The following is a 27,901-nucleotide window of genomic DNA, read 5'->3' on the forward strand; positions in this document are numbered from 1 at the left end:
CCTGATGCTGTTGGCACTGGTGATATGGTTAAATATTGCTTCATCAGGTCACAAGGCCGTAACAAGATATAATATCACAATTAATACGTGGGAAAAATGATTTACTGGGTCAATAAGCATTTATTAAATGCCTACTATATACTATGTTCCATACTAAGTGCTGGGGATGCAAAGAAAGACAAAAGACAGTCCATGCCCTTGAGTTGCTCATAGTCTAAAAAGGGCAACAGCATGAAAACAAACATATGCTAACATTTGTATATATTTATTTGCTTGTTGTCTCTGTTAGGGTTAATTTAGGTTGCAAGCTTTGTCCAAGGAAACACAAATTTGATCTGCATACATCATCTCTGAATGAATACATGAGATGACTTTTTTTTTTTTTTTTTTTTGTATGAGCCTTATTACTTTACTGGTAAGGAACTCCCTTTACCAAAGCAAACTTATTGTCTTAGAGAGTTGCCTGGGGAGGTGAGGAGGAGAGACTAAAATATTAAGTGACTTGCCCAGGCTATACAACTAGCATACATCTGAGACAAGACTTGAAGGCAGCTACATGGTTTATTCTTTGTGTTTCTATCCCCAGTGCTTTGCATATGGAAATGAGCACTTAATAAGTACTCACTGATTTAATGAATTGATTACAACAATAACTTGTTTTGTTGAAGGGCTAGGTAAAATTGGCCTTCATACCCTTGGTTAAAGCAATATTTACTCTGATACTAAATCTTATTAGGGTACATTTTAATTGAATGTAAGCTCCTTGAAGGCAGCCACTATTTCATTTTTGTCTTTGTATCTCTATCACTATCTCTATCACCTAGGACAGTGCCTAGCATATAGGCACTAAATAAATACTTGACTGATTGACTGTCTGATATAATCTAGAGTTACTCAGATAACCCATTTCAGGATGGGTGCTTAATGCTCCCTCCATTGAAAGTAGGTGTTTCTGTTGTTGGTGGAAGGGTCGATTGCATTTAAAGAGGCTACATGGTACATTTCATGGAAAAAGACTTTGCCTTTACTCACTCACTTGTCCATAACGAGTGTACTCTGGCCAAAAGAGAGGTCTTTTTGCTTCAGAATACATACTTTGTGGGGGCAGTTAGGTGGCACAGTGGATAGAGTACAGGTCCTGGAGTCAGAAGAACCTGAGTTCAAATATGGCCTCAGACACCTACCAGGTGCATGACACTGGGCAAGTCACTTACCCCCGATTGCCTCCAAATATATGTATATGCTCCAAATATGTGTACACATACACACACACTACACACACTTTGCTTTGAACATAAAAGAGTGTCGACTCTTTCTTTCCTGTTGGGTTAATTTTCTAATTCTCTTTGCTCTGGCTTCTCAATTAAATTTCCCCACACTTCAAAGTACCTTCGATGGCAAGAAGAACTCAGTCCTTCTCAATTATTCATTAAGAGACTCTGCAACTGAAGTAGTTTCAAGACAACAGATGTGCAAATGAGACCATTCAAAATGTTAGAAGAGCACGTGGTACTGAATCTTTCAATCCTGCTCAAAGAGGGACTTCCTGCTGGAAAATTGGTATTCATCAGGTATGCAGTCTGACCATACAAAAGGAGACTCATTTGGCAATCATGTTCTTTTCTTTAGGCTTCTTTGAATGGTTAGAAAAGAGGCTATTTGGTATGTTGCTGAAAAATGGGTCTCCTGGGTGCCTGGAAGGTCATTCACTCTGATCATCTCAAGGGACATACAAATAGGTCTGGAACCAATTGAATAGTTAAGTCAGTAAGCATTTTTTTAGTGCCTGCTCCTAGAAAACTTCCTTTAATTATCTTTAAAGGTCATCAAATTTATATTAAGAAAGTCTTATTTTGTGTCATGGATGGCATTTTAGGGTCCATGATTAAATTTCTCTTTCCCTCTTCTGTAAAATCAATCAATTAATATGTATTTATGGAATACTATATACAAAGTAATATGCTATAGGAGTATAACTCTATCTTTGCCTTTTTAAATCTTCATTGTCCTTGGGGAGGTAGGGTATATATGTATACACACAGACATGTACATATGTATATGTAAACATACACACATGCACACAATCTACATATATGTATATGTGTGTGTATACATGCACACACACAGCATTTGGACTAGACCTGAAATTTCATTAAAACAGAGAATTCCTGGTGAAGAAATACCCTCTACCAATGCTGCTTTACAAGTCTCCTGTAATCACTAGATCTGGAGGGTTGCCTGGGACACTGAGCAAGTGACTTACCCAGGGGCAGATAGTTAGCATATATCAGAGGTAAGAATTGGACCCAGGTATTCATGAATCTGGGGTTGGCTTTTAATTCTATCCACTATACAACACTGCCTCTTATCCATAATATCCAGATATAAAACAAAAGATCATTAATAGTGCAAGGCAGCAAAATTCATCCATGCTACTTATCAATTTATTTTTGGATTTCATGTTTGGATTTCATGTTGTGATGGGAGTAAGACAGTATCTTATTCTTAGATTATGGCTGGTGACAACAGATTCTTTTGCATTCAAGAAAAACATATAAACATGATTTCAATGACTTGTATATCCAATTACAAGAATTCATACTCTGTGTGGATGAGTTATCTGGGAGTGTGTCTACACAAACAGGGTATGAATTGAGTGTCACAAAATAAGTAAGTGTCACAAACTGCTGGAGAACATGGTGCCTCTTGAAACAGGTATAGGAGATTATTCTGCCTTTTTTTTTTGCCAGGCACTATTTTGGCCTTTTCCCCTGTCTTGGTGCTGTATAAAAGCACCTTAAATCAATGATTCTCAACCTTTTTGTGTGTTATGGACCTCTATGGAAGTCTGCTGAAATGTACAGACTCTTCAGGATAATGTTTTTAAATGCATGTAATGCACAGAATTGCAAAGGAAACAAATTCCACTAAAATATAATTATCAAAACGTTAAAAAAAAACCTAAGTTCATGGGCCCTAGGTTGAGAACCCCTGTCTTAAATATCTGTAAACCAATTGATTGATTTATTCATTCCTGAACACAGTGGGAGATGGGCTGTTCCTACGGAGCCTGCCCTTTTTTCTTTCCTCTCCCAAGCCAATCGTCTCTCTTCTCCATTCATGCTTGATCAAGGATGCTGGGATGAATAGCCTGGGAACCTGTCTCTAGAATTCATCTTTTTAAGGAAAAGCTACATTTATCATGAAGCCAAATTATCATTGTGAGGTAAGTATTGCTTTCCCCTCCCTGCACAACAAGGTGGTCAGAGAGTTGGTTGATTATAGGCAGTTCAGGAAGTGAGCTAGGTGTCTCCAATTTTACTTTTCAAGATACACTGCCTTTGCAAAATGCATTAATTAAGTATGGCACATACACAGGATGAGAAGGGACAAAAATTCTCACTGACCCTAAGGAATCTCCTATTTCTCAGATAAGGAAAGAAGACATCCCTATTTCAATGTCAGCTGGATGAAGAGAGTGAGGGTTGAGGGGCTGAAATCAGACTTATTTGTACCTAGTACAATGTTTGTTGGGCAAACAATAGGTACTTAATAAACACTTGATTAATGGATGGATAGAGAAGATTCCATATTCTTCAAAGTTTTTCTAATAAACAGCAGGACAGGACAAATAAAACATCAATCAGTAGAAAAACTTTAGAAAACAAAAGTTTATAAAAACAAATGAAAAAATATTCTGGCATCTTGGCAAAGAAATATCCAACACTGGACAAAGCATTAGTTAAGTCAATAAGCAAATATGACAGTGAAATGTGAATGTAAGGCAGGAAAATGAAGATCTGAGAACATGATAATTGACTTAGGATGTGCAAAGCTATTTTTAAATGCATATAATATACAAGGTTGCAAAAGATTAAACACATATGATACATAGGATTGCAAAGGAAAGCAATTCTATCGAAATGTAATTATTGAAACAAACAACAACAACAACAGCAAAAACCTAAGTTCATGGACTCTAGGTTGAGAATCCCTGACTTAAATATACACATGTATGTCAAGAATTGTAGATGGGTAACATGGAATAGTCAACAGGAATGAATGGGAAAGTCATAGGGAAAGACTGGGGGGTGGGGTGAGGGGAAGGGCAAAGACTGAGTCAGCCTCTAACCTCATAGAGTGAGGATTGTGGAAGAAATAAAAGAGAAGATCAAGTGAAAACTCTAAAGCTGGCATTGGCAAAGTAGTGAACAGTCCACACAGGCAAGTGGACCATATTTAATGAGATCCACATAGTCTCCCAGAAAGAATTTTTGAGATAATGCTTATTTTGGGGTTGAGGATCAGAGGGTTTTTTTTTTCCTTTCTCATCTCTTCGATATTTTGACTTGCACTTCAGATGAAACATTGAGCCCCATTTCCTCTTACAGTCCCCAAATCTTAAAAGTGAAAGAATGAATTTCCTCCAGTGTTTTCAGCTCTGGGGTGGAGTGACTTTCAGTGAAGAGGTCTTTGGGGCTCAGGTATTAAACTGCACAACACTCAAAAGCAAACACCCAACGCTGGGGCCTACCTGTTCCTCCTCTTGAACGCAAGGTCCCGGTGTGAGAAGAAGAATTGACGCCACCAAAGACGGTGAGCCCTTGGCCACCAGCCGCATGGAAGTTGTTGTAGTTGGGGATGGATGTCACGCCAAAACTAGGGTAATGCTGGGGAGTGGGGTCTGTCCCATAGCGATAGCCAGAGCTCTGGTTTAAGCTGCCATCTCTCTCCTCTGTCAGTTTTGCTGCTTCTTTATCCTTACATTGGACACAGCCCATTCTCTAAACTCCTACAAAGACAAAGAAGGCAGAGCAGGGGGCGTATTAACACCAGCGGTCACCATACTTGTATGAACTCACTTAGTTCATGACTCAACAGATGGGTGGCATTCACAAGGTTGCTGCAAGCATTCACTTGGACAATTTTAGTCTAGTGAGGGACGTGAGCAAAAATTCTCCTCCCCCATTGCAAATAGCTCTGGCTCAGACCTCATCTCTTCTTACCTAGCCTATTAATAACAAGTCTCCTAACTGGTCTTCCTGCCATCAGTTTACCCTTCTTCAATTGCTTTTTCAAATGGCCACCTATGAACATTCTCTGATCACATTACTCTTCTATAACAACACCCTGATGATACCTCATTGCCCTCTGAATGAAGTGGCAGTACTGAAGAAGTAGTGTGGTATGTTGACAGGTTTTCTGAACTTTGAGTCAAGCAGACCTGGTTTTAAATCCTATTTCTGATACTAGCTGTGTGATGACGGAAAAGTCACTCAAACTTTCTGAGCCTCGGTTTCCTCATCCATGAAATACGGATACTAATACCTATAGCATTTGCCTCAGGGTTGTTCTGAGGCTCTATTGAGGGGATGGACATAACATGTTTTATAAACTTGAGACTGCTATATAAAAATTATCATCATTATAAAATCTCAGAGCTGGAAGGAACGTAACAGGTCATCTAGTCCAAACTGTATCAGAACAGGAAACTCCTTTTACAAGATCTTTGATGATTATCCATTTATCTATGTGTGTGTGTGTGTGTGTGTGTGTGTGTGTGCACGTGGTATATTTATATATACACATATATACACACATGTGTATATATGTCACCATTTATTTTATATATGCATATTTTATATATAGATCTATATATACATATAGATGTATCTATCTATACAGTTGTTGTTCAGTCATTTTTCAGTTGTGTCTGCCTCTTTGTGACCCCATTTGGGGTTTTCTTAAGAGGCAAACATAATGGTTGCCATTTCCTTCTCTAGTTCATTTTACAGATGAAGAAACTGAGTCAAACAGGATTAAGCAACTTGGCCAGGGTCATACAGCTAGCAAGTGTCTAAGGCCAGATCGGAATTCAGGAAGATGTCTTTCTGACTCTAGCACTCTATCCACTACATAATAGCGTGTGTGTATATGTGTGTATGTGTGTGTGCACGTGCGCGCGTCTATCTCAACAAGTTATTAGGGAGGAATGGACTTACTACTCTCCAGAGGCAGTAAAAACCCTTTACTGTGTTGTGTTATCCATGGATTTCCACAGTCCGGTTCCAATTTGCCTTTTCAGCTTTTTTTTCATATCACTTCCCTCTATGAAGTCTATACACCTAAACTGAGCTACTTTTACTTGCCCTTTTCCCTTCTCATTCTGCTTTCCCCCATGTTCACAATATTTCTCACACTGTCCCCTCATGCAGAGAATGCAACACATATTTCCCTCTAAGACATCCCAGCTCATCTCTACCTGCTGAACTTCTTCCTTTCAATCAAGGTCCACCTCAGCAGTCTCCTCCATTAAGACTCCACCCTCACTTCCACCTGCTGGATACGCTTTCTCCTTTTTCAAATTTATCATAGCACTTTGCCTGGACCTCTCCTTTGCACTTATGATATTTTCTCTAATATCATAATTATTTGAGTATATGTCTTATTCCCCTATTAAAGAGTGAGCTTCTTGGAAGAAGGTTCAATTTCCTATCTATCTTTGTGTCCCCAAGACCTAGGACAGTGTCTTGAACACAACAGGCATCAGATGAATGTCTGACGAATAAAAATACTGTCACTGATTGGCAATAACTGCCCATATATTGGTTTGATATGCACTCAGGAGGCAATAGTACTGTCATGTATTGTAATTTTCACTAGGCAACAGCTTTCTTTCCAAATTGCTCCAAGTATTTTATAACCTAGCAATACAACACTTCTCTGAGAGAGACGGGCTAGAGTCAGGCTAAAACAAGCCAAGGACAATCCACAGGTTGAACTGCCCTCCTTTAATTATCCACAAACTAGTATTAAGCCCATTCAATAAATCAAAAATATAAATCAACTTGTTCCACATCTCCCATCAACAGTCTATAAAACCTAAGATTTCTGGGTGGCATGACTAACTTCAGTCAGTTATCGAACTAAACAAGATGATGATAAATATCAAAGTTAAGAAATAGTTTCTAGATGGAAAACAAAAAAGCAAAAAAAAAAAAACCAAATGGCACAAACTAGAAGGTCCTATTATCATAAAATGTTTGCAGAATGTCATGACAGCTGACAGCAACAAAGTTATCACTTAAAAACCCAATTACATTTTCAAATCTCCATTAACCTTTATCTTTCCTGCCTCCAACACTTTCTATCCTAACCACACATTGGAATTAATTGGAATTAGTTCTTTACTAGACTTTGGTGTATTTTCTCCCCACAAACAAAACTTGCTTTTCACTGTTTTGTTGTAAAGGCTAGAAATGAAGATAGTTCCATTTAAAAAATTGTCCTTTTGCAGATAGTATGACTGGGCCAGTGACTCAACTTTTTTGGACTAGTGATACCGAATACTGTTTCACTGTCTTCCTTGCCTGGAATTCACTCTTTCCTCACCTGTCTTGAGAATCCTAAGCTTCCTTCAAGGCTTAGCTCAAGAGCCAGTTATCAATGAGAAGTTAAATAATTTATTCATGATCACATAGTTAAGTGTCAAAGCAAGAATTTGAACCCATGTGTTTTTCACACATGCATAGAACTCTCTAAGATTCTGAAGTTACAGACAAATTGCTGTGGAGGAAATTTCCTCACTGAGAATGTTTTACACCAATTAAATCACAAGTTCAGACCTAACAAATATGTTTTATATTTTTTCCTATTATTCAAACTCAAATAATTATATATAATTTATATAAGTATTCACACACATTTGTGTATATAAATTAGAATTAATTTTTGTTGGGGGAATATTATGGTATTTTTTAAACTAACAGTTAACTATCCATTATTAACTAGTATTGCTATTGTAGAACCAGTTCTGGGAATTCCTGATGTAAATGAGGATTTTTCAGTTACTGTGTTTTGCCTCAGAACAAGACATAGACTTTATTGATTTAGTAAAAGTCTTTTGGAAGGTAGGGTAGTGGTGTTCCTCTTGACTCTGGCTCTCAATAAGTATGAAGCTCCAAAACCATTACGTCCCTAGTTTTTGTCAGTGGTAGAATGGTCACCATCTGTGTATGCCCTGACATATTTATAAAAGTGAAGTATGGCTGGCAAAGCCAGTTCCAACCTTGGCACTTCTTAGATGCAATACGATGGAAATTATAATAGTTGGCACAACTTGCTAAATAGGCAAAAAATGACATCATGCAGAATTGCATGAACTCACTGGAAAGTGAAACAACTGGAAGGGTGCTGGTGCTGGAAGTGAATCAAGGCAAGGAAGAATGAGAACTAAGAAGTCTGCTTCTCTAGAACGTCTTGCAAGTCAATGTGAGTAAGACTCAGGAGGAAATGCTGTAAATATGGTGACTTTCAGTAGCCCTGTTTTTAAGTACAACCTCTCTACAAGGGCAGGTTTAGGAAGCAAAACAGGAGTGTCCTAGAAGTTTCCCATGATATGTGTCTCAATAAATACATATGGAATTGAATGTCAGCTCTGGATACTGGGAATGTTTGGAAAAGAGCCACCTAAAGCTCAGGCTGAGATCACCAAAGCTGGAACAAATTTACATGCAAATCACTTGAGATTAACATACAGCACTCTGTGTCCAATATGCTTTCTAACTTAATGGTAAAAGAATTTAATGAGTTTCCATTAGGAAATATAAAATTTCTCCCAGGCATGACCTACTGTACCTAATGTTGCCTCAAAAATTGATAACCATTTTGCTCATTCTTTAATTTCTTTATGGCAGAAGTTACTTTTAAAAAATAAATAACAGGATAATCCTTTTTATAAAGGGATCCACTTGAAAGTGTTCCTTGATCCAGGTAGCTTTTTATATGGCTCATCTCACTTAGAGAATACCAGGAGTGAATTATCATGGTATAGTGGAAAGAGCACTGGTTTTGGAGTCAAAGGATCTAAATTTGAATCCCAGTTCTGATATTTATACCCATGTGGCAGGGACTCTCTTTGGACCTCAGCCTCTATCACCTGTAAAAATGAGAGTTTCTATGGCTCTTCTAGCTCTAAATCCTATGATTTCTTAAAATAAATCTTTCAGTGGATTTTTTATCTCATAGATGTGAGAATTGATTATGACCTATCCATGCCTTCTTCTATATGGCTCTTGCCCTTATTCTTCCACAGATACTTCAAAGAGGCTCTATTTTTTTTCGATAATTATTTTTTTATTAATTTATTTTGATTTATCAACAATCACTTCCATAAGCTTTTGAGTTTTAAATTTTTCTCCCCCTCCCGCCCCAAGGCGGCACACAATCTGACATAGGCTATACATATACATTCCTATTAAACATATTTTCACGTTAATCATGTTGTAAGGAAGAATTAGAACCAATAGAAGGAACCACCAGAAAGGAAACAAAACAGAAGAAAAAAATAGCAAATACTATGTTTCAATCTGCATTCAAACTCTATAGTTCTTTCTTTGGCTGTGGATAGCATGTTCCATCACGAGACCTTTGGAGATGTCTTAGATGAGACTCTATCTAACATTCAAGTTACGAAATTAATTATTCCATCTCCACTGGGCAAAATAAATTTTAAAACTCCCAGATGTATAGCCAGCTTCCTTACACACATGCAATTATCACGCCACTAAAAATGTTTCCCTCTTTGGCATGAAGTCACCAAGACTTCTGATGAGAGGAATGGGTAAGCAAGTTAGAGGGGATTTTTATTCTTGTTTTTGCATGTTTAAATCGAACTGTAAGGACTAATAACAGCACTGTAGCTTTCTTCTGAAAGCCTGGTGATTCTGATAAATAAAAGAAAAAAGAGAACTGTCCTTAATCTCTGCCCTCTACAAGAAAAAAAAAAAACCCCAAACAAAAAAAAAAAAAAAAGAAAAACTTTCTTTAACCTAACCCCCACCCCTACCAAAACCCTCTTCATTATTTATAATACTCTGGTGGATACAAGATCTACCCAATGTGAGTAGTGCCTCCAATGAGGCAGAGCTTGACCATCCATACCTGTCCATCTTGGTGACTTACACTGCTGGCCCTCTTACAGTTCACTTGATAACTGCATGGATCACAGGTGGGTTATCCATCCATTTTGCCTCTCTCTTGCTATGCAACTGCCCCATAGTTTTTATCAAGTCACATGTTACTGGTATGAAAAAAAAATTGGGCCTTAGTTTCAAGAATTTTGGCATTATTGAAGGGACTATGCAATTTCCCAAAGGCAATACAGCCTACTCTCTTCCTCCTGTTCAGTTCTAGGCCCAATTCATTGTCCACTTAAGAGTATTTGTTCCACAAAGGTGGAACTGATGGTACTGACAGATGAGATCTATAGTTTGTCTATCCAACCGCTTATAGTAGTTTGGACAATAGTCATTTTCTATCTGCTTGTTTCTTCTTGTATGAAGTTAGGTGAAATCTTTTGAATGATTGTTGCTGTTCAGTTGTTTCCCTTGTGTCTGACTCTTTGTAACCCCATTTGGGGATTTCTCAGCAAAGACACTGGAATGGTTTGCTATTTTCTTCTCCAGCTTCATGAGGAAAGTGAGGTAAACAGGGTTAAATGACTCGCCCAAGGTCACATAGCTAGTAAGTGTCTGAGGCTAGATTTGAACTCACAAAGATGAGTCTTCTTGACTCCACACCTGGCACTCTATTCTCTGTGTCATCTAGCTGACCCCATTTGAATGATTACAGGTCCCCAATTAGGAGGTTCTCTAATATTTCTGGGCTTGAGGCAATCATCACAATGTCATCTGCAAATAGAAGCATTTGGAAGACCTCACCAGTTAAGTCCCTTTGCAACTTAGACTCTATGCTAGGCTTCCTATGTGGAAGTGGCAAACACACATTTCCCTGTTCAATGCTTCACTTGATATTAATAATCAGAGGATCATAAAAGAGATTCCTTCTCTTGTGTCTCCTTTCCTCCTTCCCTCTTTTACTCATTTCTTTCTTTCTCTCTCTCTCCCCCTCTCTTTCTTTCTTTCTTCCTTCCCTTCCTCACAGATTTGTTCTTCCTATCTCACAAATGGGAAGTGTAGCAGCCACTCATGGGCCCAATCCCTTCACTGCTTGGCACAGAAGTTTTAACCTGCCTCTTTTTTTTCCCTTTAGGCAGTTGGGGTTAAGTGACTTGCCCAGGGTCACATAGCTAGTAAGTGTCAAGTGTTTGGTCTGAGGCCGCATTTGAACTCAGGCCCTCCTGACTTTCGGGCTGGTGCTCTATCCACTGCGCCACCTAGCTGCTCCAAACCTGCCTTATTTTCAACTTGGGCAGGTTCACCCATCTTTAGGCAGCCTCATACCCCCCTCTCCCAACTCCTTTGTAATTATCATATTGATGCCAGACCTTGTGTGAACATGAGATCTGCTTAGCCCACTACAGCTCAGAACTCCCAAGCTTAAGCAAACCAACAGCCTCTGTCTCCCTGGTAGTGGAGATTAAAAGTTATGTACCACCATACCTGACATCTTTTGAGGAATCTTCACAGGATAACAGAATCCCAGATTTAGGACTAGAAGGAACCTTAGAGGTTATCAATTCAAATCCTTCACTTTACAGAAAAGGACTAACTGATGCTCTGAGAGGTTGTGACAAAGACACATAGGTAGTGATGAGTGGGATTTGAACTCACATCTTCTGATTCCAATTCTAGCACTCCTTCCACTATAATACATTGTTTCTCTTGTATTATTGGGACAAAAACACAGGCGACACCCTGTTGTAACACAATTGTGTTCTGGCACTGCTGATCACCTTTTTTTCTAAGATAGTCCCTCCTTGATGGTTTTATTTCATGACACTGCTTGGTTCTTCTCTTACCCTTCTGAATATTTCTTCTCAGTCTCCTTTTCTGGATCATCATCTCTATCTTACCTCCTACCAGGCTTTATTCTAGGTTCTCTTCTCTTTTTTCTCTGTGCTCCCTTTTTGTGACCTCCTCAGCTTCTATGGGTTAAATTATAACTCTATACAGACTTCCAGATTTATATATCCAGTTCTATTATGTTTTCTGAGCACTAGTCTCATATTACCATCTGTTTATTGGACACTTCCAACTGGCTGTCCCATACATATCTCAAGCTCAACATGCCTAAAACAGGACTCATTCTCTTTTCCTCCAGATCACCTTCTATATTGCTGCTGAGGGCACCACCATCTTTCCAGGCATCCAGGTTCATACCCTTGGGTTCATCCTTGACTCCTTACTCTTCTTCTTCCCACAGGGCCAATTTTGCCTCCACAACATTTCTCATATCCATTCCCTTCTCTCCATTCACTCAGGTACCACCCCTAGTCAGCTTCTCACCCCCTAATTAGTCTTCTTGCCTGAAGTCTCTCTCCTCCACCATCCGTTTTTCCACACAGGTGCCCTAAAAGCACAGCTTTGACCATATCATTCACCTAGTTCAATAAACTTCATTGGCTTGCTGTTTTTTTTGTGGAGGAAATCTGGACGGCCTGAAAATTCCTGATTTACTCTGCCATCTTCCCAGAACGTAATTTGTCTCCTCTAATATCAAACAAAAATTCCTCTCTGGGGAATTTAAAGGCCTTCACAATCTAGCTCCAACTTTCTTTTCTACCTCTGTTATACATTTCTCCTCTTCATGTTCTAGGTGATGGAGCCAAACTGGGAGCCTTGTTGTTTACTCCTTACACACAATAATCCATCACCCATTTCTCTGTGCCATTGCACAGACTATTCCTATGCCTGGAATGCCCTCTTCCTCACCACTGCTTCTCAGAATCCTTCAAAGCTCAGTTCCAATACCACCTCCTACATGAGTTACCTCCTGATCTCTACTGCCCCCCCCACCTTCCCACTACCAGTATCTTTCTGCCTTGCCCCCACAAATTGCCTTGCCTGTATGTTATATTATTTTGTACATATTTTAAAGTGCACATGTAGTCATCCCCCCCAATAGAATGTAAACTCCTGGAAGGCAGGGAACGCTTTTATTTTTGTCTTTGTTTCTCAGTTTCTAGCATCTGTTTACCACACAGCAGACATTTAATAAATGTTTACTGATTGACTAATTTCTCTATCAAACCAAATGCTTCTTTACAGTCAATAAACAATGAGCACATTAGGAGTCTGCATTCTTCATACTTTTCAACTGTGTGAGTGTAAAGATGTGGTTTCCTTTAAAATATTGCTTGTGAAGTCTTACTTTTCTCTTTCAGCATTTTCATCAAGGATACCTTCATTGAATGCGTAGATTATTGCCACAAAAATTTTCTATGGGAATGCAACAATAGGCATATGGGTTTGTAGTTACTGATGTTGTTTTGGTTGCCTTTTTTGTGTTAATAAGATCCAAGATTTTTTTCTATGCCTTTGATAATGTCCTCTTTTCAGATACCTTGAAAATCAGTCTTGATAATAATTTAATAAAGAAGCTTAGCAATTGGCATAATGAGAACAAAAAGTCCATAATCAGTCTAAGCCAGTAGATACTCGACTTCCTTGCCAAGAGGAGAGATACAGACAGCTTCCAAGGGCAACAGTTTAGAATATGAACTCCTTTGTAAAACTTACTGAGTAAAATAGTGAACAATTATGCTTAGTATTACCTGATAGGGCAGGAAGAAGTGTTGCAAGGAATTTTTTTTTTTAATTTGGTGAAAGAACTACTTAAGCAAAGTTATCCAAAATGTATTTATGGAAAAAAAACCAGAATGAGAACAGGCATAAAGTAGAAATCATTTTAAAGATATTTATTTTAAAAAAAAAAAACCTCTTTTTACCATCAAAGACAGCAGAATCACCACATTTGGACTCAGATGTCAAGGTACTACCAGAGGAAGCAGAAAGAATAAGGAAGAAAACAAAGAAAATGGCTGGATTTTACCAAGGTAACTCAGAGGGGGTCTGTGCTGGAAGCCACACAATTCTGAAGGCTCCAAAGAAATAATTCTTAAAGCACATGAAAGAGGGGGATACTGAGGTGTGGAAAAATCTTAGCCAAAAATCTCCTCTGCCATAATATTCAATAAATACCTACTGAGACTATACTATATGCAATATATTATTCTAAATTCTATGGAGATGCAAGAAATAATCCCTTCCCTCAGGGTTGTACATAATCATTCAGTAGATGTGGGTGAGGGTGGAAGACAGAGAAGACAAGCTTGGAAATAACTATGAACCAAGGCGCAATAGATTAAGTGCCGTAGGAAAGCTGCAATCAAAGTGTTGTTACAGGGGATGAGAGGAAGAGAAGAGCAATTAAAAAATTTTTTCTCAATTGCTTGTAAAAACAATTTTTAACATTTAAAAATAATTTGAATCCTAAATTCTCTCCTTCCCTCCCTGAGACAATAAGCAATTTGATATAGGTTGTACCTGTGCAATCATGCAAAACATATTTCCATATTAGTCATGTTGTGAAAGAATATACAGATCAAGAAAACCTCACAATGAAATAAAGAAAGTTAAAAATAGCACGCTTTGATCTGCATTCTGACTCCATCAGTTCTTTCTCTGGAGATGGATAGCATTTCTCATCATGAGTCCTTTGGAATGGTCTTAGATCATTGTATTGATTAGAATAGCTAAGTCATTCACAGTTGATCATCGTACAATATTGATGTTACTGCACACAACATTCTCCTGATTCTGCTCACCTGACCTTGCATCAGTTCATATAAGTCTTTCTAGGTTTTTCCAGACAGAGCAATCTGATTTGGGAAGAGAGGATTCTTGAGAGGGAAGTGGAATTGTAGTGCCAATAGAATTTTAGCAGGCAAGAAATTTGAGACAAGGGCATTCCAGGTAGAAGTAGAATCACAAGTAGAGGTGTGGGAGCAATATAAATGCAGGCATGTTTGGGTAACAGGAAGTAGTCTCTTTGGTCTGGAACACAAAGTACTTATAGGAAAGGAGTGGGATAGAAAGTTGGAAAAGTGGGTTGGGATGGCAGCAGGTAGACAGAGCTTTGTACGTTAAGCTAAGGAATCTGGAGTTGCTACTGTAGGACACAGGTTTGATGTAGGTGTGAAGTGATCAGACCTGCGCCTTAGGAAAATTACTTTGGCTACTTTTGAGAAGACAGATTGGAACAGAGTAAGATCCTGGAGGCAGGGAGGTTAGTTAGTCCACGTGACACCCAATAAGGGTCTAGGCCGGGACAGCTAGGTGGTACAGTGGATGGACCATTAGGCCTGAGCTCAAATCTAGCCACAGACATTTACTACCTGTGGGATGCTGAGCAAGTCACTTAATCTTTGTTTGTCTCAGTTTCCTCATCTGTAAAATGGGAATTACAATAGCACCTACCTCCCAAGGTTGTTATAAGGACCAAATAAGATAATAATTATAAAGCACTTAGCATAGTGCCTGGAACATAGTCGGTACTATATAAATATTAGCTATCATCATTATTATTAAAGTGGTATCAACTGGGATTGAGAAAAGAGATCATAGGATCATAAATCTAGGATTGGAGGGGACTCCAACTCCCTCATTTTTAAAGGTGAAGAAACAGAGGTCTAGGGGAAGTTAAGTGACAAGCTCAAGATAAATAGGATGGTGGGATTTGAACTCAGGTCCTCTAATGTTAGCTATAGCCAGTGATCTTTCTACTGTGCCATAAAGATGAGAAAAACCTCAAAGACAGAATTTTCAGACCTTGGGGACTTGGATAGAGGGAGGTATAAGGAAAAAGCCACAGATGACTCTGGAATTTTGAGCCAGAATGGATGAGAGAATGGTAGTACCTTTAACAGAAATAGAGATATAGGAGGAGTTGGGGGCGGAAGGGAGAGGATATAAAGTTTAGTTTTAGATTTGTTTAATTTGAAATGCAGGAGATGCATCCAAGTGCAGATTCCAGCAGGCAGCTGGAAATGTGGGACCGGAGATAAAGATTTAGAATTTATTTGTATAGAGGTCATAGCTGAGGCTCTGGGACTGGGTCTGATTGCCAAGGAAGAAAGTATAAACAGAAAAGAGAAGAGGAAAAAGGACAGAACTTTGGGGGATGCTCACACTTAGAATGTGGGAGGAAGATTCACAGCCAGTGAAAGAATCAGAAAAGTGATCAGACAGGTAGGAAGAAAACTAGGATGGTATCACACACAGTCAGAAAGAATTTCAAGGAGGGAACAGTGGAAGGGGTCAAAAGCAGCCAGGGAAGTCAGGAAGGATGACTGAGGCAAGACCATTGGATCTGGCCTTGAGGAGATCACTGAGGACCTGTGAGAAAGCAGTTTCAGTATAATGTTAGGCAGCTAGATGGCTGAGAGTGGATACAGCGATGGGCCTGAAGTCAGGAAGATCTGAGTTCAAATGTGACTTTGGACACTTACTTGCTGTGTGACCTTGGGCAAGTCACTTAACCCTGCTTGCCTCAGTTTTCTTATCTATAAAAGGAGCTGGAGAAGGAAATGGCAAACCACTCCAGTATCTTTGTGAGTCAAACTCGACTGAACAATAAGAACTTTCTGTATAATGGTGGTTAGCTAAGTTACAATCTTTATAGATATATCCCAATATACCAATTCAATTCCTAAGGCCTTTATTAACCATCTGGATGTGCTATGCTGCTAGGTACTGAGTTTTGGGTTTTTTTTGGGTGATGGGAATGGCAGCCCTTATCCTCTAGAAGTTTATAACCTGAGGAGTTTGCAGCCTGATTTTATGCAATAGTTAAAAAGGGTCTGGATTTATATAAATGAAGGGAAAACAGATTTTTCTTTCAAATCAAGACTAGCATCCTTGCATTATGAATTTTAAATTGGGGAGCAAATGTTTCTCTATAGACTTTTCTTATCCCTTCCACACCACTGAAAAAGGATTCTAAAATGAAAAGAAACTGAAATAAATCCACAAGCACATCCACAAGCCATCGAAAAGTTAATTACAGTGAAAATATTTGTGTAAAGCCTTGTGCTTGGGGCAGCAAGGCTAATCAGTTCCTGACATAAAAGCCAGAAGAAGCCAAATGAGCTGAGCCTGACTTGATCCGGCTCCTTGCCACACTGCAAATTTCTGAGCAGATGAATCAAGAGGAAAATGCCTGCAAAGCATTCAGCTATATGGCTCAGCCTATGCCTGCATTGCGGTGGGCCCTTGTTTATACATACCACTGTGCTGCTTTAGGAGAGGGACTCATCGATGTCTAGCAGAGTTCTTGATGTATGTCAATCTTGAGCCATCAGTTAGTCAATCAATAAAAACTTATTAAGTGCTTACCATGAGCCAGACACTGTGGGCTAAACACTAGGGACTGAAAGAAAGGTAAAACACAATTCAAGAAGCTCAGTCTATTTGGGAAAACAATATGCAAACCAGCTTTATAAGAATATGTACAGGATAAACTTGAAATAACCAATAGAGAGAATCTTGTAAGGCATTAGCATGAAGGGAGATCAGGAAAGCCTTCCTGGAGAAGATGGGGTATTAACTGGGCCTTGAAGGAAGGAAGCGAAGGAAGCCAAGAGGCAGAGATGAGGAAGGGTGGATGTGTTTAACTCCGTGACTACCTGCCTATGAATGCTGTTACACCATTTTTAGAAAAATGGGCTCAGAAGTAGCTCAGCCAGGTAGATAGCATGTATGTACTCATGAATTCAGGGCAGCTAGGTGGTGCCAGGCCTGGAGTCAGGAAGACTCATCTTCCTGAGTTCAAATCTAGCCTCAGATACTTACTAACTGCATGACCTTGGGCAAGTCACTTCACCCTGTTTGCCTCAGTTTCCTCATTTGTAGAAGGAGCTGGAGCTGGAAATGGCAAACCACTTCAGTATCTTTGCCAAGAAAACCCCAAATGGAGTCATAAAGAGTTGGACATGACTGAAGAAACATACATACACACTCATGAATTCAGTCAGACAACTCTCTCTCTTCTTCTTCATTTGATCCCTTCCCACTTCCAGCATTGGCCCTCTGGGGAGTGTGGCCTAGTTGAATCCTGAAGGCTGGGATTTGTCCCTAACTTCTTGCCCGAAGCAGGTCTGGATATCCCCTTCTCTGTCTAAAAAACAAGGCAGTGTCTGAAAGGACCCTGTGGGAGGGGAGTAGAGATTTTGTTTTTGTTCTTGTTACTACGTGCTACCAGGAGATTAGGGAGGGAGGCAAGAGAGACATTGTAGACGAAAATCAGACTAACTCTAGGGGAAGCTTTTCCCTTGATGCTGTGAGCCCCCCAAGGCGGCTTTGTTTATCCCCACTTCCTCCAACTTTCCTTCAGGCTTTAAGCCCTGTTTCCACCACCCTTCATTGAACAAGTCCAAAATGATGTGTTCTAAGTCTCTTTTACTTCTGTGGGATCTCCTGACATCTATACTGTAGCCCAGGGGGCATCTTTCTCAAGTGAGTTATGGAGCATGAGATGAAGAGTGCAGCTTTAATCCAAATTAAATATGCTTCAAAATTTCTAGTCCTTTTCCCGTTACCCCTGAAAGCATGTAGTAGAATCCTCCTCTGCCAGCTGGGCATCTCTGATTAAGCACACACATACCCACACTCATTCCACATATATCAGTCACTTCAGAGAAAGGGGAAAAAAAGCAACAGCTCTCTGAGATTTGTGACATCACAGGCACCTCTGGAAATGCTTTAATCCTGTGGGACCAGGGAGCAGAAGGCTGGTGTTGGTATAGTGTTTGGGGCCAGAAGGTGACTTGGAAATCATTTACTCTAATCTGCTCATTTTACAGATGGAAGTTTTCCAAGAAAGAATGACAAATTCCCTTAGAAAACAAGAGCAGAAGGGGAAAAGGGAGGAAGAAGAGTAGGACGAAGGCCCAGACTGACAGCTTTCTTTTCAGCTGTGTTAGCTGAGTGGCTCTATTACCAAAGTCCACAGAGAAAATATTTGTTCCTAACCCAGGGCCCCAGTGAACGAGGTGTGGAGAGATAGAACCAGAGAGGGTAGGTATGAAAGAATCAGAGCTTGGAGCACCGTAAGACACATGGTGGTATGCACTCCATCGATGGCATCTTTCCCAGTACTATCATTTCCTTTTTATCTGGTCTCTACTTATCAAAACGAGTGTAGCAATTAAAATCAAGCTATAGAAGTGATGAGGAAGATAACTAAAAGATGCCCAAATGATACTTTTAAGTATAGTGGGAGAAATAGAAGGCTGAATTAGAAATTTTCTAGGCTGTTTTTTCAAATGTATCTTTTTGTATTAATAGGCATTACTGACTGAACAATAAAACATTAGAATTTACTTGGCTACTTACTGGGTAAGAGAGTAATAATAATAATTAATAATAAGCATTTCTATAGTGCTTTAAAGATGTACAAAGTGCTTTATGAGTTATCTCATTTGATCCTCACAATAATCCTCAGTTAGATGTTGTTATTATTCCCATTTTATGGATGAGGAAAGGAGGCACAAAGGTTAAGTGACTTGCCCGGGGTCATGAAGCTAGAAAGTGCCTCAGGCTGGATTTGAACTCAGGTCATACTGACTGTAGGTCTAATATTCTATCCACTGTGCCATTTAGTTGCCTCATAGGATCATAGATTTAGAACTGAAAGGTATCTTGGAAGCCACAGATAAAGTCAAACCACCTCAGTTTTCCAGGTAAGGAGGTTATATAGCAAAGACAGGTTAGGTGACTCACCCAAGATTACTGGGTCTTTAGCAGAGCAGGAATTCAACCTCCTATCCTCTGGCTCCAAGTCCAAAACACTTTCCACTGATACCTGAGGCCTCCTAAACCAAGTAAATCTTGAAATAACCACAAGAATTATGTCGAGGTTTGGAGGAATCATTCTCTATGTTGAGAAAAAAAATACCTTTAAAGGGCAGTTCAATCTTCTGACAGTCTAAAGAGAATTTTTAGCTTGCATTTATTTGGGGGAAAAAGATGTCACCCTCATGTCTAGGGTAAGAACGAAGAAAGGGAAGAGAAGAACAACACAATATTTAAGTTCCTTATTTTTCCAGAATCCCTAAATCCCCATGTCTGCGGGATTTCCTTCCTACTTGTCACTGTGTGGGTAAGAGCAGAAAGTCTACGAGGGTCACCGTCCCAGGCCCTTTAGCAGAGTGATGCTTCAGGATGTGAAGCCACATCCGGGAGATTCCTTGCTGAGGTCCCAGAAGCTGCTTGGTTCCCGGCTGGAAGGGCTCACATCTGTACTTTAACACAGTGTTCCACAAAGCCGCCTTGGGGGGGCTCACAGCATCAAGGGAAAAGCTTCCCCTAGAGTTAGTCTGATTTTCGTCTACAATGTCTCTCTTGCCTCCCTCCCTAATCTCCTGGTAGCACGTAGTAACAAGAACAAAAACAAAATCTCTACTCCCCTCCCACAGGGTCCTTTCAGACACTGCCTTGTTTTTTAGACAGAGAAGGGGATATCCAGACCTGCTTCGGGCAAGAAGTTAGGGACAAATCCCAGCCTTCAGGATTCAACTAGGCCACACTCCCCAGAGGGCCAATGCTGAAGAAATGGAAGCAAGTCTGGTGGGAAAGACCACTTGTTCAGTCTAACGCAAATTGGATTGGTGGAGAAAGGGCCAACCTAGGGGATCAGAAAGGTCCAGGTTCAAGTCCTGCTTTTCACACATAGAGCTGCCTGACTATCGGCAAATCACTTAATCTCTTATTGTACTTGCAGACAATCAGCCCACTTGGCTGACTACATACTAGGCTACTGTATGCTATGGCTACATATAACAAGGCTATTTTACACGCTCTGGCGGGGGGTAGAAACAACTTGGACACATCTGTAGTTGTTGTTCAGTTGTTTCAGTCTTGTCCAACTCTTCATGACCCCATCTGGGGTTTTCTTGGCAAAGACACTGGAGTGGTTTGCCATTTCCTTTTCCAGTTTATAGATGAGGAAACTGAGGCAAACAGAGTTAAGCGATTTGGACAGGTTCACACAGCTAGTAAATATTTGAGCCTGGATTTGAACTCTGGAAGATGAGTCTTCTTGACTCCAGACCCAGTGTTCTATCCACTGAGCCATGAAACTGACCATGGACACATGTAAGTAGAACAAATCAGAGGGATAGGGACTGGATCTAGAATTTTACTGATAAACAAAAAGAAATTTCTTAGTGAGGACACTCTTGACTAGCGCAGACTGGCATCTTATTCTGCAATTTTAATGAATAATGTTGCCTATTAGGGTACTGAGAAGCTGACTAAGGACCATACAACCAGTATGTGTCAGAGGCAGGATCTGAACACAGGCCTCCCAGGTCAGTACTCTTATCCACTATCCACTAATGTCTCTCAACGGATACAAAATATATAGAAGTAAAAACCAGGGGGAGGCATGAGCAGCTGGTGGGGGTGGAAGTGGGAGGAATGCACAGAAAATGGATCAGGAAAGACCCCACTTAGGAGATGGCATCTGAACTGAGCTCTGAAGGAAGCGTAGGGATTCTCAGGGAGTACATTTCAGGAATGGAGGGCTGTCTGTGTAAAGGCACATAGAAAAGAGACAGAATGTCACATGAAGGACAGCAAATAGACCAATCTGGCTGTTAGATTTCGTTATCTCTAAGATTGCAAGTGACAGTTGAGTTGCTATCTGCAGGGGTAGAGGAAGACTCCACACCAAGAATTCCCTGTACTTGATTCTATTACAGGACCTGCCTCCTATCTTCCCCATGTCCTGCAAACCTCCAACACATACTCACCCACACCCACCCACACACACACACACACACACACACACAATATATTCACCAGCATCTATCCTTTCAAACTCTGCTTGAAATCGACAGGTCTCTCCATATTGCTAAAGAGGTAGGGATGGCAAGGTTTATAGGTTGATGCATTTAAGATGCAAATATTTTTGGTTTCATTTCTTCAAAATATGGAATATCTCACAGGTGATTTAATTGGTACTATGGCTAAGTAATCTCAAATCGGTTGTACAACAAAGGGAGGGGAATTCATGTTGCTCAGGGGGAGGGCAGGGAGGAAGAGAGGGTCAGAATTTAGAACTCAAAACTTAAATGTTTAAAAATTGTTATAACACGTAATTGGGGAAAAATGGAAAATATTATATATTGGAAAAAAAAAAAGGGATCCGCTATGGACATCTCTGTCCTCCCACAGGGACTCTCCTTTGTTACCCACCCTGAAGTGACTAGGCTTTGAACCTTGTATTCTAGAATCCTGCCAGTACCACATAAGTATGAAGTGCAGAACTTCATAGACCATTGGGTTTGACTCCTTCATCTCTGCAGATGGGGAAACTGAGGCCCACAAAGATTGGGTGGGTGCCTTGCCCAAGGTCACACAGGTAGTAAACACTGGAGGCAGAGTTTGAATTCTGGGCTGCCCATTCCAGACTCACTACAGCAACCAAATTTCATATCACATGCGAATCAGCTGAAGGAACTCAGGACCTTTAGTTTGGAGATGAGAAGACTCAGGAGTGACTTCAAATATGTGAAAGATTGTCATAATGGCTGTAAAAGGGAGAATTTAGGCTTTATGCTGGGAAATGCTTCCCAGTGGTTGGAGCTGTCCAAAAGTGGATTTGGTGGGTTGCTTCTCACCACAGGTCTAACTCAAAGGCTGGATGACCACTGTTGGTGTGTGGTACCAGACTCTTTTTCAAGCATTAGTTGGGAGCTGGATGGCCACTGGAGTTGGTGCCAACCCTAAAAGTCTATTATCCTGTGACTTTTAATCACTGGATATGTGTGTGTGGATAGATAACTAGGTGGGTGGGGCTGAGAAGTGGCAAGGGAGGGGGTTGGGGGTAGAAGCTTGTGTAGGAGGACCCCTGTGACTGTGGGAACAGCTTCAGAAGCGTGACTGAATGAGGCCACGGCCCCATGGCTAAACCACATCACTGACACCCCACAGTCAGTGACAGTTCACTCTGTCTAGGTGTCAGGACCTTACCACGTGGGGTGAGTCATCCTCTCCCTTGTTTTGGCCTGACATTCTGAATGAACGGTTTGGCAACACTAACAGTCATACTGGCCTTTCTGACCTGCCTTTCAGAAAGGGTGACCCAGAGCTCTGTTGGTGGGCCCTGCCTTAAGAAAAGGAAATTCTGTATTCAACCTTATGAACTTAGCAAAGCAAGAGCCCTTTTTCTGATCCACGATTACAAAATGATTTCCCAAGGAATTCTCTTAAAGAGGGAGTTCTCCTAGTGCATAAAAAAAAAAGATTCCTAAATGACTTTTTAGGAACGCATGTCCTTCATAAATTGGGTATACTGGTGATTGTTGATTTGTTGTTCAGTCATTTCAATTGTCTCTGACTCTTCATGCCCTATTTGGGGTTTTCTTGGCAAAGATACAGGAGTGGTTTGCCATTTCCTTCTATAGCTCATTTTTCAGATGAGGAAACTGAGGCAAACCGGGTGAAGTGACTTGCCCAGGGTCACACAGCTATTACGTGTCTGAGACAATATATTCTTCCTTGGAACAGTCACATGCCTTAGGAAATTAGAGTAGGAGCTAACAGCCCTGGGTCCACTAAGGAGCCTCGCCACCACCATGGCCTTGGAGGTGAGAGGTCCCTTGCTTTAGGCTGTCATAGACTTATATACCAGTAAAGAATACTTTTGGCACTCATAAGGATTGCAGAATTGAGCCTATTTAAAAGCAATGAAAAACTATACAAAGCACAAGAAAAGCAGAAATAAACTCATTTGACCACCTATGTATGTATCTGCCAGCACCCTCTTGAAAGTGAAGAGAATAGGTCTTGGTCCATAATAGACAGCAAAGGAAGAGAATGATTCTAAGTTACTCTTTTTTTTTTTTTTTAACTTTTAGGCAATTGGGGTTAAGTGACTTGCCCAGGGTCACACAGCTAGGAAGTGTCAAGTGTTTGGCTTGTATCTACTGTGTCACTTAGCTGCCCCCCTTCTAAGTTACTCTTAAAGGTTGCTTAAGAGATTTCTGTTTGGTTCCCCATTTCCCTTCTGGAATAACAGTTCCTATCTTGCCCAAATAACCCCAGTACTGGCAAGCTCAACCCTCTACCTCTGCCTCTCCTTTTCCTTCTATTTATTTTTCCATTTGTTGACACTCAGTCATTCAAAGTACTTAATAAAACAATGTAAGTAAATGATGATTACAGATGGTTGAATGTTAAAAGTACAGGTGTGACCATGCCACTCATTTGCTATAGAGGCTTTAGTAGGGGAGGTTAAAGAATAGCATTTATATAGCATCTACTACGTGCCAGGTACTGTGCTAAGAACTTTTTACAAATATTATCTCATTTGATCTTCACAATATGCCTGTGAGGTAAGTGCTATTATTATTCCCATTTTACCACTGAGGAAACTGAGGCAAACAGAGGTATTAAGTGATGTGCCCAGGGTCACATCGCTAGTAATTATCTGAGACTTCATTTGAACTCAGAGCATCCTGATTCCAGGCCCAGTATTCTATCTACTGCACTACTAGCTGCCTTAGCTTACTATTGACTCTAGGATGGATGCAGCTAGATGGCTCAGTGGATAGAGCACTGGGCCTAGAGTCAGGATAGACCTCAGACATTTACTAGCTCTGTTACCCTGAGCAGGTCACTTAACCTCTTTTGCCTTTATCAACTGGAGAAGGGCATGGCAAACCACTCCAGTATCTTTAGTATCTTTGTCAAGTAAACCCCATAGACAGTAAGGTCCATGGGGTTGTGAAGAGTTGGACACAACCGAACAACAACAATCTCTCCGATAAAATGCAAACTCTTTTGTTTAATACTAAAAGCTCTCTACAAACTGGCTTCAACCTATCTTTTTAGACAGTCTATCAATGACTCCTCATATACCCCACAATTGAGCAGAACTATCCTATTTGCATTTTCCTCTCTCCCACCTCCATACTTTTGCACAGGCTGTCCCTTGTGCCTGGAAAACTCTCCCACCTTATCTCCACCCCTTAAAATTTTCAGCTACCTTCAAATCACAGTTCAAGAGTCAGCTTTTCAAAGCGTCCTTTCTTGACTCACCCAGTCCTTCTTACCTCCCACCCAAACTAAAAATCTTTGCATTAATTTTGCATTTCCTTATCTGTGTAGGTTGGGTTCAGGGTTTGAATGTAGTATCTAAACGAAGACGAAAATAAGGACAGTTATGTTCTAACCTGGACTTGACCTGATCTGTACTAACATGCTCTATGGCATTCCAAAGGCTTTGTCAGAGTCCAGATACCAAATCCTCTCCTCTCTTCTCCCCTCTCCAGCACAGACAGGTTCCCTGTGTGTTAGGTTACAGCTTTTAGAATATATATGAGGTGATACCTTCATATATGAGGTGAGATACCAATTTATAAATGGAGTGGTTTGCAGATCAGGAAAATTAGGGGCCCTTCTTATTGGCAGCCTTTCTGCAAGGTGAGGATCAGGGGAGAAAGGGTGTTAAGGGGGCCATGTGACTCGTTATGACTCAGTTTTCACCACATCTGGGAGCAGACCTTTCAGAGCTTGCAGAAGAGGGTGGGGAAGAGGTGGGCTGCATGAGAATCAATCAGGAAGTGGGTGGTGAATGCACATTAGATGAATAGTTGTAGAAAATTTAACTGAAAGCCCAGGAAGGTCAAAACAAAGCACAATCAATGAGGGGCACTGTGAGGGAGGTGGTGAAGTCCAGATATAGTAGGGAGAACAAAGCAGATAGTTTTAGCAGGTTCTTAAGAGTCTGATGGCCCTGAGCACTAGATATCCAGAGAGAGTACCCTGGCGCCTCACTAACAATGCTGAGGAATTTAGTAGAAGGAAGATGTGTTTTAGATCTTATCCAAGAAGATCTAGTTACTGAAACATCCAAGAAACAGCATCACCATAAAGTAGTTCCTCCTACCTGCCCGGCAGTCCCACAGATAGGCATTGGAGGCATTTTGGGAACGGATGCTCTGGTGTTTAACAGTCAGGAGAGGTAGGAAAAGAGGGTCAGGAGCATATATTTATTCTTACGTTGGTGCTTCCTGGGGGCTGGGTCAAAGCCACCTTATCCTGGCACAGGGGAAAAGGCAAGGGAGAGTTTGTCCTCACTTCGCTGGTTCTTCTCTTTTCCCACCCCTCATCCATTTCTGCTGTCCAGGAATTCTTAAGCCTGCTGGTGGAAATTCAGCTTAATGCCACAACTATTTACCTTTTCGGCCACATTTCAAATGTGCTGAGGGTAGAAACCTTAGCCTGTGTGACCTAAAAGTTTGGTTCCCCTCACCCCCACAATCCCAACACTGACAGTTCTGCAAAAATATGCCTCTTCCTAATGTCCATGGTCATCAGAGCATCTTTCCACTCTCTTTGTCATCATACTGTAGAAAACAATGTTAAAAAAATGACAAAAACCCAAAAATGTGGACTCTGGTTACTGCCCGAAAACAGAAAACAGGAAAGTCAGTGTCCTCTCTGGGCAACAGTAGCAGAGACTGACTTCACTGGCCTGGCTTGTTTAAGGAGCAGTTGTTGTCGGGGGAACTGGCCTGTTGCAGGAGTGGGGGTGGGGTGGGGTCAGAGGTCACCTGGCAAAGCCACAAGGAAATGCATTCTCACAAAGCAACTCTTACAGCAGGCGTAATCAACACCCCCCCCCACACACACAATGTAGCAAATGAAAGCTGAGGAGCCTCTGTCCACCGAGTCAAACAAAGGCGACTCTCCCAAGCTTCTATTGAATTTCCTTGCCAGATGATTCTGTAAATGTTGTGGCCTCATCCTTTCACAGACAGTGAATTCTTCTGGGCTCTCCTCCTTGTGCCAGTTCCAGTCAAAAAGGCTGACATTTTTTTAAAGAAATAGAGTGGAATTTGAGGGAGGGGGAGAAAAAGGGAAGGGCTTATTTTTCTCTCTTTTCATGATTCACCCTCCTTGCGCTGAGTCTAGAGAATTATTTTTATGGGCCCGTTTCTTTGTTTTCTCTGTTTATTTACTGGTTTCTGAAGTCAAAGGCTATCACAATCCACTGCTCTGAAAATTTAGATGTGAAGCCATTTGCATTGTGTTTTCCGAATATATAAGCTTATTATATTTGGGGGGTGGAGAAGGCTTGCTGTTGAGCGTTGTACCCAAGTCACAAAAGGAACATTACCACCAGAGGTGACAACTTTTTCATCCCTTGTAAGGCATTAGGATTTCAAAGCTGCCCTGAAGCTCTTTTGGGGAGATACAAATAAATAAGCAATCAGTGGATAACCTCTACTCATTGCCGTAACAAGAAGGCAAGAATCTAACAAGAAGGCAAGAATCCTAAAATAAGGCTCGTGGAACAACCAACATGACCAGAGGGGAAGTGGCAATTATCTCTGGGCCCCTGACCATTAGGCTGACATGCTGCCTTAAAAATCTTTCATTTTCCCCTCTTAGGCTTGTTCTGTTTGGCTTCAGAAGCCAATGGGTGAAAGCAGAAGAGACCTAGGTTTAGATGTGACTATTAAAACATTTAAAGAAAAAAGACGTTAGCCAAAAGTGGAATGGAAGGCCTCAGGAATTAATGGTTATCCCCTCACTTCAAAGTTAGGTGGGGCAATGGCTAGAGCACCAGGCCTAGAGTCAGGAAGACCCCAGTCCAAATCTGACCCCAGACATTTGCTAGCAATGTGATCTTGGGCAAGTCACTTATCTCTGTTTGCCTCAATTGCCTCATTCATAAAATGAGGTCTGTAAGCCAGGAGGTACAGTGGAGTAGGAAATGGTAAAACCACTCCAAGAAAACCCTAAATGGGGTCACAAAGAGTCAGACATGACTGAAACAACTCAACAAACAGCAGCCACCACTTCACTTCAAGCAAAGGTTGAATGACCACTTGGGAGATATGTTGTAAGGGAGGAATCTGACTCTGGTATGTATTAGATTAGTCATTTTCATCTTCAGGACTCCATAAAATTCATGCTTACATGCAATTAACACCCCTCCTCCCTATCACCACCATGGCAAATCTAGGTCAAAGAAAGCCTACTTTTACTACTATACCTGCCAATGATCTCCATTCAGCCATGTAGAGAAAGGGCCCAGGATTTGAAGTAGGCCAGAAGACTAGGGAGAGAATTTCAAATCTGCT

General features: G+C 40.7%; 1 protein-coding gene across 3 annotated transcripts in view; it reads right to left on the minus strand.

Annotated features, from left to right (window-relative positions):
* FYN (FYN proto-oncogene, Src family tyrosine kinase) overlaps nucleotides 1–27,901 on the minus strand; it is a 180,625-nt gene that overhangs the window by 84,126 nt on the left and 68,598 nt on the right. For all 3 annotated transcript variants that reach the window (XM_027848688.1, XM_027848686.1, XM_027848687.1), the window contains one exon: nucleotides 4,535–4,792. In XM_027848688.1, the coding sequence (XP_027704489.1) occupies nucleotides 4,535–4,781 (247 nt within the window). In that variant the 5' untranslated portion in view covers nucleotides 4,782–4,792. The remainder of the gene's footprint in view (nucleotides 1–4,534; nucleotides 4,793–27,901) is intronic.

The sequence above is a fragment of the Vombatus ursinus genome, unplaced genomic scaffold (assembly GCF_900497805.2).
Source record: "Vombatus ursinus unplaced genomic scaffold, bare-nosed wombat genome assembly UNPS02006779.1, whole genome shotgun sequence".
NCBI classification, from domain to species: Eukaryota; Metazoa; Chordata; class Mammalia; order Diprotodontia; family Vombatidae; genus Vombatus; species Vombatus ursinus.